Raw genomic sequence first — 16,279 nt, forward strand, 5'->3', positions numbered from 1 at the left:
TGATGGTGGGAGGAGCCAGAGTACCGAGAGAGAACCCACACATGCACAGAAAGGCCCTGATGGGGACTCAAACCTGTGACCTTCTTGCTGTGAGGCAACAGCGCTAACCCCTACGCCACTGTGCAGCCCTAAAAATGAGAAAATTCAAAATCTATTTAGCAAAAGTAGAATATAATATGTGCAAACAATACATAACTACAATATCATCAAAAGTGTTCTACAATTTGTGGGATGCAGTTTCTCACAAGTTGGTGGATCTCTGCCTATCTTTACTTCTGAGAGACTGCCTCTCTAAAATGCTCCTTTTATACCCAGTCATGTTACTGAGCTGTTACCAATTAGTCTTGAAATGCTCCTCAATAGTACAACTTACTTTTCCAGTCTTTTGTTGCCCCGTCCCTACTTTTTTGAGATGTGTTGCTGCCATCACCTTCAAAATGAGCTAATATTTTTCATGAAATGGTAAAAATGTCTCAAACATCTGATATGTTGTTTCTGTTCTTTTGTAAATAAAATATGGGTTTATGGGATTTGACAATCATTGCATTCTGTTTTTATTTACACTTTACACAGCGTCCCAGCTTTTTTGGAATTGAGTTTAAAGAATGCACTTTAAATGGAGGATTTACTGGACTTAAAACCAGAAAAGGAAGAGAACCTAACTAACCAAAGACAGGAGACTGTGAATCTGAGGTTTTCAGTGAGTCCTTGAATACAGCACAGCATTTAAATTAGCCACGCCCCCTCCTGTGTGTCACACACTGCCCACGCCGCCTCTGCTACAACCATTCAGAAGACCTGACCGAGCATGATACAGCAGCCTGAGCAGTCTCCATTCATTCAGAGTGATTATTATTAAAGCGATAAATCACTGTCAGAGCTGCCCCGGTGCTTCCACACACACTTCAGGATAACAGATTCAGTCTGTGGGGGAGACCGGGGTTCATCGTCACAGCGAGTGTCACAGCCTGAGACGGAGCTGTGCATCTTTGTGTTTATGATAAGTTTTCACTCATTTCCATCTAGAATGGAGAAATCCTGGCAAGAGAAACCTATCATAAAAAATAAACATAAGAAGACACTGTTATTTTTATAGGGTTAGGGGTTAGGGTCAGTTTTTTTAATGTTAATGTTTTTGTACTCAAGTTTCCAGGTGTTTAGACACCAACATTTCCTAAAATTGATGGTAATAGTTTTTATTTTAGCCTAGTTTTATTAGGATAACTACAGACATGTTAGCGAGCATAAAGCTTTGTTAAAAGGGCAGATAAACATGGTTGTCACACATGAAACGCACAAGTAAAGCGTTGGGCTTTACATGTTTAAGCTATTTTTGAAGCTGTCTTTTTTTTTCAAATATTGTGTCAAATGACACATACCTATTTCTTATGGAAGCACATTTTTTTATATATCAAATCAGTCAACGCGCTGGTTGTTGTCTTTGGTAGTCTTGTTTTAAAGCAAGCAGAGGAGCAACAACGCCCTCTTCTTCATACCACCTCAGGCTGTTTAATCCCTTTTCATAGATTATTTGTCACGAGCCAGTGCAGTTGTTTTTGTTTTTAACCTGATATTATGTAGCCTAGCAAAAGATCAAGACAAGCATTCAGCCCTCACATGTCCATGTGAACATAAATGTGCAGCTTGAGCTGTTTAGAACTAACCATCTAACAACAAAGTCTCCTCTGACATGACTGTTCCCATTACAGATCCATCTGGGGCACTCAGATGTCCAACAGCTCAGACTGCATACAGAGGTGGTCTGGTGGACTGGTTATGTAGACACGAGAACCAGCCTGTCAACACATGATCCGTGGTAGTCTGATCATAAACTAAAAGCATGACTTTATTTTCCATATACCTGACCGGCCTTGCTTAGAGTGATGGGAGTCATACAATATTTATCGCTGAAATTTGGTAAGAAGACCACAGTGATGACTTTAGGTCAAATTTTAAGTCGTTTTGAAAAATTGTCTATTTTTCACCGAAATTAGGCGACAGGTAACCTTGCAAAGCAGATGGATACGCCTGTTTCCTTGTTTCTCAGGGCGAATCCATCTTGCAAAGCTCCTATCTGAACCGTTTGGGCCCAGTTAGAAAGTGACAGGACCAATCAGCTACAAGGGGCAGTACTTTCAGGCGCAGCAAAGTCGTGACGTAAGCAAGCAGCAACAAGAGGCCTGTGAAATTATGGAGAAGGACATTAGCGAGGATGCTGCTAAAGCACCAGTTTTATCAAAACTTGACGACATTTCATCGTCAAAAGAAGAACAAAGAACAGCAGCGAGTTGTTTTCTTTTCAAAAACAACAAAAGGCGTGTACTGACATGTCTACAGCTGCCATGGCTCACGTCATTCCTCGGTGGCTGTGCACGCGCACCTCAGTCGTGGCTACGTCACGTGTTTTGTTGCTGTGATTGCCCCGTAAAGATGTGACAGACAGAACCTTCATCCAATCACATTCCGAGTCTTTTCAAATCCTCTGCCCTTTCCCAAACGCTTGGTATTGGAGGTTTTCCAAATGGATGTGAAGCGACAGGTCCAAGGTCATGACTTTTGCTTCAGTTATTGAGTCATATGAAAAATGGAAGATTTATCCCTAAAATATTGTGACAAGACAACAGTCACAACTTTTGTATGAAATTTGGAGTCGTTTCAAAATTGGTTGATTTTTCACTCAAATCCGCGGTCATAACTTTTGGGTCAGATAGATAGATAGATAGATAGATAGATAGATAGATAGATAGATAGATAGTCGTTTATTGTCATGGCATTGTAAAAACACAATGAAGTTATGTTTGGCTCTCTCCTCTGTATCAGCAAACACAGTGGTCCAAGCGGTGGTTAGAAATCCACAGCCTCACATTGTCCATCCTGCTGGTGAGGCAGCAGGCACCCGGGAGAAAGATGCTCAGTGTGACAGGTTTGTGTGGGGCAGCTCTTAGCCTAGCCTGCAACCCGGCTTGTTTGCCCCGCTTCCACCTTCTCGCACAACGCCATCTCTGCCTCCTCCCCACTGGCTGTAGGTGTCGTTCTGCTCCGTGCCCTCCTCCTTTCAGTCTCCGAGTGCCCTGCTAGTGATGGGGCGCCGGGCCGCTGTGTTCGTACGTGCTGCCCCATGCTACCTTAATAGGTAGCATTCAGTAGTCTCCAGTTGATCAGGCAGTGTTCCATGGCAGTTACTGGCAGTTGTTGTTAGCTTTTAAGCTAGCCAGGAGTTGTAGTTGAGACTGAGGTCTTCTTTTTCAACTTTACTTAATTGTGAAAAAGGCCACAAGTCTAAGATTTAACTCAAGAGTGCATCTTTCTTGCTGCCAACTGCTCTGGTTGCCTGGCAACTGAAGTTAAATACTAAATCATTTGAAAAATGGAAGATTTATCGCTAAAATGTGTCAACACAACAACGGTTATGACTTTTGTGTCAAAATTGGAGTTGTAAAAAAATGTCTGATTGTTCACTCAAATTTGGCAACAGGACAACAGTCATAACTTTTGGGTCAAATTTTAAGTTGATTCAAAAATGGCTGATTTTTGCTCAAATTTGACGACAGGCCCAGGGTCATGACTTTGGGTCCAAATTTTAGTTGTTGGGCCTAGAAGCCTTGCTCAAAGTGATGGGAGATATGACTGTTTAGGCTCACAAAGGACTCGCAATTTGCAACCATTTTTCTGTTATTTTGTCTTTAAAACAACAACATCACAACTCACTCATAACTTGTCACCTCAAATTATGTTGTCATTTCATTTTAACCAGCTGGATTTATTTACTAAACAATTTATCACCATGTCCTTTAGAAGCATGTCATGACGACATAAGGGGGAAAAGCTGTTAAAGATGCACCTCTAGCCTTTTAGTTTGTGATTAATTTACACCCATTCTTTCTTATCTCCAGCGACCCCACTGCACACAGCATGGAGGGTCATATTTTATTCATTTATTTTTATTGGACACCACGTAGGGATGCCAAACAACAGTAAGAGAGTATATTGTCTTCTTTGGATCAGCTGTGGGCTTTGACAGAGACAACACTAAACTAAAACTAGCTATGTCCGCGCGGCCTTTCACTTCAGCTGACCTGATCTATGTCAGGCCCAATTCCAGCATAAAATCAGTGCTTCTGTAAGGTTCAGAGACATGGAGGATGACAAAGACCACCAAAAACAAGGTTCAGACATCCATAAAGAGCTACTTGAGAGGAATCCTCTGAAGGTCAGACAAGATCAGCAACATCGACCCTGATTACTGTTAAAACACTTCAGAGGAATGAAAAGATACTGACTTCAACACGAGACCTGAAGCTTCTGCCTCATTTAAGAACCAGCGTTGTAAAATGTTTTGATCTTGAATAATTTTCACAAGACTAAAGACTGTGGCACCCAACCTTGTTTTCCTGTTAGCCAACATTATAACAAGTAAAGACCAGATTCTGCCTCTGAGAGCCTTCTGTTCATCTAAATTTTTTTGTCTTCAGTGCTGTATTAGTGCAAAATGCTGCGTCGTGCTTTTGTTTACCCTGCCTGCTCTATATTTGTGCAGGTCCACTTCATTTGTCCGAGTGGGCTCTGATAGATGAGTGGGATGGAGCAACATTTCATTGGATTACAAAGCTTTGTAAGCCGGCGGTGGGCTGGGGAGCTCCACACATCTCAGCACGTCACGATCAACTGAAGGCCTTTCAACGAGAATTTATAAAGAAGAAAACAAAGCTGAAGAAGACAGAGGACCGGTGCTTTTGTTTGGAGAGATAAAACAGAGGAGATATTTCAGGATGATGAAGTGGAACAGACGGCGTTTTCCCTGATTGTCACATCTGATTAAAGCAGATCTTGAGGAGAGCAAACTGCAGACAGTTAATGAAAATCAATCAGGTTTCTACAAACAGCAACACTCAGCCTGTCAGCCTATTGATTAAGTCCTCTGGGAGAATTCAAGCTTTACAATTACTCTCCATTATTCAATGTATAGGCTCCCATTATGTGTGCTGACTGCCTATCTGTCTTAAAGTATAATTATACACAAATCAATTAAGATAAGGACTGTTAATCATTAGAAGGCATGAACAGGACTTCATGGAGAAACTTCAGGCTTGATTTGAGACTACAATCAATCCAGGTTTTTAAAATCAGAGTCAGAATACTTCAGTAATCTCACGGGGAAGTTCAGGAAAAAAGTTGTTCTCATAAGTGACAAAGCAGTAGGAATTTAAGAATGGAAACAGAAAAAGTAGGGTGCTGAAATGAGTCTCCCTATTGCACATTCTGTTATCGAACCATTTGTTGACTGGTTTAGATCCAAACTGCACGGTTTGACATACTCAGTAATGACGGCGTTTACATTTATCCATCTATTTTCTATACTGTTTATCCCGTTGGGGAGGTTGAAGTGCTGGAGCCAATCTCTTCTGCTATTGGCTGAGAGGCAGATACACCCTGGAGTGGTCACCAGTCAATAACAGAGCTGACTGATAGAAACAAACAACCAGGTACTCACAGTCAATTTAGAGCAGTGTTATTCATCCCTGCTCAACCAAAGAGCCAAATTGTTGAAAAATACTTTTGCAAGAGCCACGATCTAAGTGGGGCGAAGTGGCAAAAATGGGTTAAAGTGGTAATGAAAATAAAGCGGGGTACAAACATAAGAATTTTCTAAATCTTAAAGATTTTTTATCTGTTAGAGACCCCACACATGAAGATAAAAAATCAGGCACTGAACAGTTTTGATCGTTCTGTGTGTGGTGTGCTCCGATAATCTCAACACAGCACACCACACACATCATGATTCTGTCCCACCACCGAGCTAGGATCTCATCCTCCAAGCCAGAAATCTCACATGATCACATGTGATCTAACAAAAATGAAGAATAAACATAGCAACAACCGGAAAACACGACATGCAACATGGAGGAGGACATACAAAAAGAGGGAATGATGGTGTTCATAGGACCATTTTTAACAGAAAAATCACGAACTAATAAAAAATAAGGGAAGACTGTGGAGAAAATCCTGGAGACAGCGCAAACACAAACTTTATAGTCTACTGGGCTAGCTAGAGGTGAGTTGTCGTCATAGACATTACATTGGTATATAATGTCAATGGTTGTTGTCAGTCAGCTCGCTTCTTGATTGGCTACATTCTGTTCCAAGTCACAATTCACGGAGTCATGACTCAGGAGTGTCTGCTTTCACCACACTCGAAGATTTTTGATCGTAAATATTGAACAAGTTTAACCTTAACGATTGTCAGCCCCGACTGTTTTCAGAGTCAATTATCGGTACAAATTCACTCTTAACACACCTCAGGCAAAAACTGGTGAAGAAGGGGGGAAAAATTGTTAAAAGTGGCAAAAGTGGGCAAAAAGCGGTAAAATAGATAAAAGTGGCATTAAAAAATGGAAAAAGTGGTCAAAAATAGAAATATGGGCGATGGAGATATACAGAAAAAATAAAGATTGACAATTAAAGCCAGCTGTATCAGTGTGGAAACAAAGTGATTAGTGGATAATTTCTGAGGACATTTTTTCTTTTTCAAGGTTTTCTGGGGGATTAATATTTCAAATGAAGACATAAAAGAGCTACATGTGGCTGAAGAGCCATGCGTTGAGTATCACTGGTTTAGAGCCACCAATTAACCAAACAAGCATGTTTTTAGACTGTAGGACAGTATCCAGAGACAACCCACACATGTAAGAGATAAACATGGAAACTCCACAGAAAAAGGGCCTGGTTGACCAGGATTCAAACACGAACCTTCCTGCTATGAGGTGAATTAGCCACCATGAAGCTAAGCATGGAAAGCAGCTCATGATTCATGCTTTAACAGGTATCTATCAAATTTCAGTGGTTTCAAAATGGATCGATTTTTCATTCAAGTTCGGCAACAGGTCCGCGGCCATGACTCTTGGGTGAGATTTTGAGTCATTTCAAAAATGGTCAATTTGTTGCTCAAATCCAGCGACAGGATTCAAATCCAATTTAAATTCAGCGACAGGACCATGGTCATGACTCTTGGGTCCATTTTTGAGCCATTTCAAAAACTGGTCAATTTTTTGCTTAAAATGTGTGGACCAGACGTTTGGGACAAAATTTGAGACATTTAAAAAAAATTGTCAATTTATCACTCAAAATTGGCTACAGGCGAGCGGTTATGACCTTTGCATCAAAATTGCAGTCAATTTAAGAACGATTGATTCTCAGAGTTTTTGGTGAAATTTTGAGTTGTTTCAAAAATAGTCGATTTTTTGCTCAAATCCAGCGACTCAAATTCAGCAACAGGTAACCTGACACGCCAGATGGATTGTTTCACACATCCATCTGGTTAACCTTCCACAGACAGTGTTTTGGGAAAGGGCAGAGCCTTTGGGAAAAAAAACTTGGAGTGTGATTGGATGAATGTTCTGTCTGTCACATCTCTACGGGTCAATCAGAGCAACAAAACACGTGACGTAGCCGCTACCGATGAGTAAACTCCATATAGAACCGCATAATGCAAACCATGGTGACTGTAGACATGTCAGTACACGACTTTTGTCATTTTGAAAAGAAAACAACTCACTGTTGTTCTTGTTCTTTTAACGAAGAAACGTCTTAAAATCCTGATAAAACTTACGATCTAGCAGCATCCACACTAATCTCTTCCACCATAATTTCACTGGCTTCATGTTGCTGCTTGCTTATGTCACGACTCCACGGCGCTCGAAAGTGCTGCCCCTCATCGCTGATTGGTCCTGTCACTTTCTGACCGGGCGTCCAAACGGTTCAGACGGGAGCTTTGCAAGATGGATTCGCCAGTGAGAAACATGGAAACAGGCAAATCCATCTCATAAGATTTACAGATCTTGACAACATTTCTTAAAAGAAGAACAAAGATCAGCAGTGAGTTGTTTCCCCCTTCAAAAATGACAAAAGTCGTGTACTGACATGTCTATAGTCCCCATGGTTCGCATTATGCAGCTATCTTTGGGGTTTACTGGTCGGTGGCAGCGCACCTCAGTTCGGGGCCACGACATCACGTGTTTTGTTGCTCTTATTGGCCCGTAAAGATGTGACAGACAGAAGGTTCGTCCAAGTTCATCCGAGGTTTTTTTTTTTTTTTTGCAAAGGCTCTGCTTTTTTGCAAACGCTGTCTATGCAAGGTTTTCCAGATGGATGCATGAAACAAATCCATCTGGCTCAGGTTGTAAGAGGAGGGCATAAGTTCTGACATCATGTCGTCACTGAAGACGTCTTACTATTAGAACTGTCGGCGTGCCGGTCTGTCTGTTTTGATTTGCACACCACACTGTTGCTCCCTTTGTCCAAGATCCCTCTCAGAAGACTTCTTGGGTGTGCTGGTTTGAGAATGGTGCATTTAAAAAATCATAAATATGTACAGATTTTCAATGAAATTTAAAATTGTTGTGCCATTCTAGCTAAAGTCGAATTGTTCACTCCGTCTCTAATCGCTGTAGTTTTATAGCTGTTGGGCGTTTACACGTACATATAGTTAACAACAAGCACTCTCACTGTTCAGCAACTTTTCCCTAAGCCTTCCTTTCCTCTTTCACAATTTAGCCTAGCTTAGCGTTAGCGTAGCACTTAGCGGTGGCTTTCTGTCGGCCTCTCTTGCTCTCTCTTGCCTGGTCCCTCTTTTGTGGATTATGGTAACCTCTTGTTTTTGTGTTTCTGTTCTGCTTATTTGTATTTATGCCGCTCTTTGAGTGACCTATGTTGGATTTTGTCTTATTTTTAAGGTTGCTTTTATATTGTCATCTGTATTTATAGTGCACTTTTCCAAGTGTCTTAAAAGTGCTGCACTAATAAAGTTTTTTACCTTGAACATAAACGGCCTTCTGAAGTTTTGAAGAAGAGCTCAGAACCGAATCTTGAGTGTTTTATTCCCTTTAAATTAAATCACTGCTGACATGTTTTATTCGGGTCTCTAACCTTGAAAATCATAAAGTGTATTAGGAATAATTGTTTGACTGTACCGTTAAAAGCTTTCACAGATCTAGACAGCCTCTCCGTGTGTTTAAAGTTAGAGGGAACAGAAAGATCCCCCCTGACCTCCTGCTTTTATTGTTTTAGTACGACTTAGTGTGTGTTTTTAAGTCTGAATGGTTTGTGTGAATAATCATTAGAGGCCTCTGTGGTTCTGTGTTAATATTTAGACCACAGTGGAGGTGTAGTCAGGTAGGCAAGTCTCTGGGTGGGCAGGACACACATACCTACCTGAAGCCTCCATTCAGCAGCATTTGATCCTCCCTTCATGCTCATCCTACTCACCATCGTCCTCTCAGCCTCAGATCCACGTCTGTGATTCATCAGCGCAGCGCTCTGACATTCAGGCTCTCGTCTGTGCGTCGCCCACTCCCACACAGCACCCAGGAGCTGGTAATGCACCGGCAGGAGCAGAATAAAGCCTGTCCATTCAAAGAGAGCTCATCACTGTGGGGATGGTTTAGTAGTGTCACAAAGGCATCAATTCAGGCTATTTAAGTCTCTCAGAGAGGCTTCAATTATGTCATTTAGGACAAAGGAACTGTTAACAGAGAGAGATGGATGAGGTCTGAGATAACTTCAGACCAAAATGAAGAGAAATAAACGAGCTAAAGATGATTTTACAGCATCTCTGAGACTCACGTATAAGGAAAAACAGAGGCAGAACAGTTTTAGGGGATCTAATGGGTTCTCCTCTATAAATCAGAGAGGGGATGGTGCGTGAATGAGTTAGGCAGTCATGTGCAAATACTTTCAAATAAATACAGCACAAATGCAATACATGTAGTGTTCAAACTCAGAAACTTTATCACTTTTTAGGAAATATATACACATTCTGAATTAGATGGCTTAAATATGCTCCAAAAAGATGGGACAGGAGCAAGAAATAACTGGGAAATGGTCAAAAAACAGCTGGTAGGCAGGTTAATTGGTAGCAGGTGAAAGTGCCACGATTGGGTACTCTTGAAAAGCTTAGGCATTCACATTTAATTTTACATGAGGTTCATCACTTTTGACGATTTTCCATCACATTGAGCGGTTTGGCTCTACTCGGTTTGATGCAGGAGATTTGCTTTTCCACCACAACCGAGTTACCCAATAGAGGGCGTGTTCCAGAACATGCTGTTTTGAGTCGATGGTGTTAAATAGCTATGCGTCAGTAAGCATTGTTTTGGTCCGCTCCCATCATACCTGTCCATGCTGTTGTCTCCAGGTATTTCAAAGTTTGGTGCAGCTGTTGCTACTTAAACACATCCGTGACAGTGTTAATTTCGTCGACTAAAAATATGACTAAAACTATTCGTTAACAGCCTTTTTTTCTATGACAAAAACTAGACTAAGACTAGCAGAAATAAATCTGTGATGACTAAGAAAAGACAAAAACTAAGTTTAGTTTTCATCAAGATGACTAAAACTAGACTAAAATTTAATGTAGTTTTCATCGAACATTCAAAATCTGTGACATTTCTCCACTGTGAGTAAATCTGTCTAAAAACAATGCATCTGTATCTATTCTGTCCCTCAGCTGTAGAAAGCAGGGACCCCAGGTTTGGCAGAGAACACACTACCATGATTTGGTACCAGATTTAGGCAAGAAAGTAAATGCTTGGACAAAAAGTAAAGACTAAAATGTGAGGACTTTTATGGACTAAAACTAAAAAGGACAGATATGACTAAAATATGACTAAAGGGTTAGGGTTAGGGCCATTAACATTGCAAAGCAGATGAATCTGAACCGTGTGGACCCGGTTAGAAAGTGACAGGAACGATCAGCAACAAGGGGCTGTACTTTCAGGCGCGATGGTGTTGTGACATAAGGAAGCAGCAACAAAAGGCCGGTGTAATTATGGCAGAAGACATTCATGAGGATGCTGCTAAAGTGCCAGTTTTATCAGAACTTGATGTTTCTTCATTAAAAGAAGAACAAAGAACAGCAGTGAGTTGTTTTCTTTTCAAAAACAACAAAAGTCGTGTCCTGACATGTCTACAGTTGCCATAGTTCACGTCATTTTTAGGTTACTGCACATGTGCAACTCGATAGCTACGTCACGTGTTTTGTTGCTCTGATTGGCCCTTAAATATGTGACAGACAGAGCGTTCATCCAATCACACTCCGAGCTTTTTTCAAATCCTCTGCCTTTTCCCAAACGCTAACTATTGAAGGTTTTACACATCCATCTGGTGTGTCAGGTTACTCGGCCATAAGTCAGTAAAATTTATGAAAGAATGCATCAGCAAATATTATTCAATCTGGAGAAATCTCTGCAACATGAATGTCTGTGACCTTGGATCCCTCAGGCAGAACTGTGTTAAAAACTAACATCATCATGGGAGCAGATACTGCAGATACTCCCAAGGGTGTAGTCCTTGATGCACTGGCTGCAGGATCAGTTCCTGGTCTCTGTGCTATCTGGCTCATGTCTTCTTCCCACTCTCTCTCCACATATTTCCTGTTTCTCTTCAGCTATCTTATCTGAAAAAAGGCAAAAGTCCAAAAAACTCATCTTTAAAAGAAAAAGACAAGTTAAAAAATAGCATTATTCTGTGATGGATTCACAAATGTAAATGAACATTCTACCAACATCCAGAAGCATCGCACACTTCTCTGGACCTGAGGGCGCTGACTATTGAACTATTAGAAGTGGGATTGTTCCCCATTCTTGCTTCATGTTACTCTTCAGTTGGGGTTTCCCATGTCCTGTTTTGTGCTTCTTAAGTTTTCTGTGGGAGACAGATCTGGACTATGTACAGGCCAGTCTTAGCTCCACCCTCTTTCACTGTGAAGCCATGCTGTTGTAACTTGTTCAGAATGTGTCTGGGCATTGTCTCACTGAATTAAGAATAGACGTCCCTGATTAAGATGTTGCTCCAAAACCTTTGTGCACCTCTCGGTATTAGTTGTTCCCTCACAGATGTGACCCATGCCATGGACACTACTACACCCCTACAACATGACAGAAGCTGGCTTTTGAACTTCAGTAACAATCTGGATGGTTCTTTATCTGTTCAGGTGGACTCTATGGCTATTATTTCCAAAAACAATTTGAAATGTGGGCTCATCAGACACAGTGCACCCCAGACGAGTTTGGGCCCAGAATCGTGGGCTAGGTTTTTGGGTGCTGTTGATGCATGGCTTTGTCTTTGCATGATAAAGGATTAACTCACATTAGCAGATGCAGTGACGTACTGTGTTAACTGGGGGTTTTCTGAAGTGTTCCTGAGCCCATGGTGTAAAATCCATCAGAGAATGATGGCTTTTGTTTATGATTATTACTATTTTGGCCTTTTTTGCCTTTATTTGCTAGGACAGCTGAAGAGAGACGGGAAATATGGGGGGAAAGAGTGAACGAAGACATGCACCAAACACTGCAGAGACTGAGAACTGATCCAGAACCAGTGTGTCAAGGACTAAAGCTTCTGTATATATATGCCTGCTCTACCACCTGAGCTAAACTGGTGCCCATGATGTTGGTTTTTAATGCACTGCTTCCTAAGGGGTTTAAGGTTTTTTTTGTCCCTTTACATGCTGAGATTTCTCCAGATTCTTTGAATCCTTGATGAGATTACGGACTGTAGAGGGTCAAATCTCTAAATTCATTGGGAAACATACACTATATTGCCAAAAGTATTCGCTCACCTGCCTTGAATTGCATATGAACTAAAGTGACATCCCATCCTTAATCCATAGGGTTTAATATGACGTCGGTCCACCCTTTGCAGCTCTAACAGCTTCAACTCTTCTGGGAAGGCTTTCCACAAGGTTTAGGTTAGGTTCACAAATGTTAGTAGAACAGTCTGCATGCCTAGGTGCTTGATTTTATACACCTGTGGCCATGGAAGTGATTGGAACACCTGATTTCAATTATTTGGATGGGTGGGTCAGTACTTTTGGCAATATTGTGTAGCTCATTAACTGCTGAACAACTTGCCTACACAGTATTTTACTCCTTTAAAGGGATACTTCAACATTTTGGCAAATTCACCCATTGCCATAATTCCTATAGTCTTAGTAATAGGTTAGTTTCCTTTAGTTGTCAGTGCAAGCTGTTTTTAGATTGGGGGGGACCGTTTAACCAGCTGCACAGCTAACACTATGTTAGCAGATGGTATTTTTTGCTTCCCCTCATCAAACTCATCAAATACACAATCCAACAACTCCAAAACGCTCTCGTGGACAAGTTGTGACCTGCACATTCACCACGCTTAAGGAGTGCTCCTTTTAAACCCAACCCATTGCGCTATCTCCCGTCACCAATTAACCTACTTGCCTGTACTTTCTCAGGCTGTTTTTTTTTTTGCCCATGTCCCAACTTTTTTGGCACATGTTGAAGGCATCTTATTCAGAATATGTGTATATTTAAAAATGAAAAATAAAGCTTCTGAGTTCCAGCATCAAATGTCTTGTCTTTGTGCTGTTTTTGATTTAATTTCGGTAGCAAGGGATTTGCAAATCACCGTTTCTAGTCACATTTTACCAAGTGTCCCAACCTTTTTGAAATTACGTTTTGCAAATTAAGCTGTACATGTATAGGTGGAATGAGACATGCAAAGCAATTGCTGAAAATCCTCTGCAGCACAAAGAGCCATGCTCTGCATAGTTAATGAGGTTATTCTTTCAGAAAAAAAACAAAAGGTCAAATAGTCAGCCTCTATTTTAACAAAAAAAAAAAATCCTTTTATGCATTTTTTTCTTCTGTCATTTCATAAACAGCATGAATTTTAACAAGCTGAGACTGCTGGTCCCAAACAATTCTGCAGAAAGTATTTGTTGCCACCTTGTGTTCAGTTTTGGAAAATTTAAAGTGTCACAGCAACACAAAATAAAGCAATAAAAGCGCATTTTATTTCAAAAGGAGTATAAAGAGAAAACCCCTTTAAACCCACTTGAGACAGCAGGGTTGATGCTGCACAGATGAGATGGTGTCTGCAGTTAACAGGTTCCCCTCTAAAGATTTACTGGTTAGTTTGAAAGATCTGACAAATGTAGGCCCTCGTTTCTGCTGCTGAGATCCTAACAGGCGACTTTAAGCATAACACTCAGTGAAATAATTAGAGGCATCTGGGATGATAATACTCGGAGGTAAAGCTGCAGGTTCTGTGGAGTTATTACCTCAGAGAGATTAACAACTGTTGTCTGGCCTTCATAGGTAAGCCCACAGACGATGTGATTAGCCCTTTCTCCGCTGACACTGAGCTAATCCACAAGGAGAGCAGAGAATTAGATTAGCTAAGCTGCTCAAAGGGGGTCAGAGCGAGAGAATATTCTGGAAACAGAAGCAAACGTTTGAGTTTTTTGGAGAAAGTTGCAGCGTGGAGCGAGCGGCTGCCAGCTGAGGCAGACAAGGCCTACAAAGACCAGTTACTCAATCAGGCCTGCATTAAAGGGCCAGTTCACCAAAATGGCAAGAAAACACATTTTATCACTCCAGCTGTTTGACACTGCAGATAATTTACATTTGTTTAACTTTAAATCTTTACACCTGCAAGGACAACCGATTTAGTCGGTACAAAATGATAACTTTAAGGTTATTTGTCAATAATAACTAAAAACAATCCAAAATATTATGACAGAAGTTTTTTTTATCCCTCTGCAACAACCATAGCCAAGACATACCCAAAGATGAAGTGAATACAACCCCAATTCCAAAAAAGTTGGGACACTGTGTAAAATGTAAATAAAAAATGAATGCAGTTGTTGTCAAATCTTATAAATCAGGGGTGTCTAACTCAATCACAGCAGGGGCCGAACTCTGGATTCAGGACTAACCTGAGGGCCTAACAGGGTCACCTTATTAACCATAAACTGTCAACCTTGTTTCACCAGTAATAAAATATGAAAAAAAACAAACTTAGCACTGACAATCAATGATTTTTGACATTTAAAAAGTTAAAAAAGATAAGTTTAAAGGCTCACAATCTGAGAAAAGTAAAGTAAAATTTATTAGTTCAAAAAAAAACAAAACATGAAATTGAAAAATGTTTTTTTAACGTAAATCTATTAGAAATAAGTCAAAATCATGAGTTTAAAAGGTCAAAATATGAAATAAAAATTGTAATCATGAAATTAAAAGTCAAAATATGATTCCAAATTTTAAATTGTGAGTCTAAAAGGTCAAACTATAGGATTATGGCGTCAACGTTTGGAGTTGAAAATATGAGATAAAATACAAAATAATTGGTTAAAAAGGTCAAAATATCACTTAAAAATTAGAATTATGAATCTTAAAGCTCAAAATATTATATGAGAAGTTAAAATTATGAGTTGAAATGCTCAAGGTATGAAATAAAAAGTCAAAATCTTAAGTTTGAATCCTAATTGTGATATTCTAAATTGAAAATGTGAAATTAAAACACAAATTAATTTCTGTTCCGACATTCCTGAAATCTTGGCTAAATATTTTTACTCCTTTTTTTTTTTTTTTAGATTTTGTGACTTCACAAGGATATCTTAAATCATCAAGGATTAGTTCAATTTTTTATATCTGAGAAAAAATGCATACTGATGGGACAGTTATAACAGAAATATGAGATCATTTTGGAGGCGTCGAAGTAAAGATGGGGGCGGTTACCGATCTGTGAAAAACTGTCTTAAAAATGTGGAACAATTTCAGAAAATTGTTCCTCAAAATATAAATGAAAAGGTTTTGAATATACCACCATCTATAGTCCATAAAATCATCAAAAGATTCAGAGAATCTGAAGAAATCTCTGTGAGCAAGGGCCAAGAATGAAGATGAGTATTGGATGCTGGTGAACTTCGGGCCCTCAGGGGCCAATGCATTTAAAACAGACATGTTTCTGTACTGGAAATCACCGCATCGGCTCATTTAACATGGATGGGGGCAAAATGAAAACTGTTCTGTGGTCAGATAAATCAAAATTTAAAATTCTTTAGGAACCACAGACACCATGTCATGCAAACTAAAGAGGAGAGGGACCTTCCAGCTTGTTATCAGTTCTAAAGCCTGCATCTCTGACGGTATGGGGTTGCGTTAGTGCCTATGGTGTGGGCAGCTTACTCATCTGGAAAGGAACTATTAATGCTGAAAAGCAGAGAGAGGTTTTAGAGCAACATTTGGAGCATCAGAAAAGGGAAAAACTGCCAAAGTAGACCCAAGATTGTTGAAAGCCAGACTACATCAGACAAGAATGGGACAACATTCTGCTCCCAAAACACCAACAACTGGTCTCCTCACTTCCCAGACATTTACAGACTGTTGTTAAAAGAAGAGGTGATGCTGCACAATAGTAAACATAACCCTGTCCCTACTTTTTTGAGATGTGTTGCTGCCATCAAAATTAC

The 16,279-nt window shown here is 40.2% G+C and overlaps 1 protein-coding gene across 5 annotated transcripts in view; it reads right to left on the reverse strand.

Moving 5' to 3' along the window:
* baiap2b (BAR/IMD domain containing adaptor protein 2b) overlaps nt 1-12,722 on the reverse strand; it is a 161,380-nt gene extending 148,658 nt beyond the window's left edge. For all 5 annotated transcript variants that reach the window (XM_041815906.1, XM_041815904.1, XM_041815908.1 and 2 more), the window contains exons 1-2: nt 12,614-12,722; nt 9,262-9,398 (exon numbers count right to left, since the gene is read on the reverse strand). In XM_041815906.1, coding sequence (XP_041671840.1) covers nt 9,262-9,398; nt 12,614-12,629 — 153 coding nt within the window. In that variant the 5' untranslated portion in view covers nt 12,630-12,722. The remainder of the gene's footprint in view (nt 1-9,261; nt 9,399-12,613) is intronic.
* Between the last annotated feature and the right edge of the window lie 3,557 nt (nt 12,723-16,279).

The sequence above is a fragment of the Cheilinus undulatus genome, linkage group 20, assembly GCF_018320785.1.
Source record: "Cheilinus undulatus linkage group 20, ASM1832078v1, whole genome shotgun sequence".
In the NCBI taxonomy this organism is placed as follows: domain Eukaryota; kingdom Metazoa; phylum Chordata; class Actinopteri; order Labriformes; family Labridae; genus Cheilinus; species Cheilinus undulatus.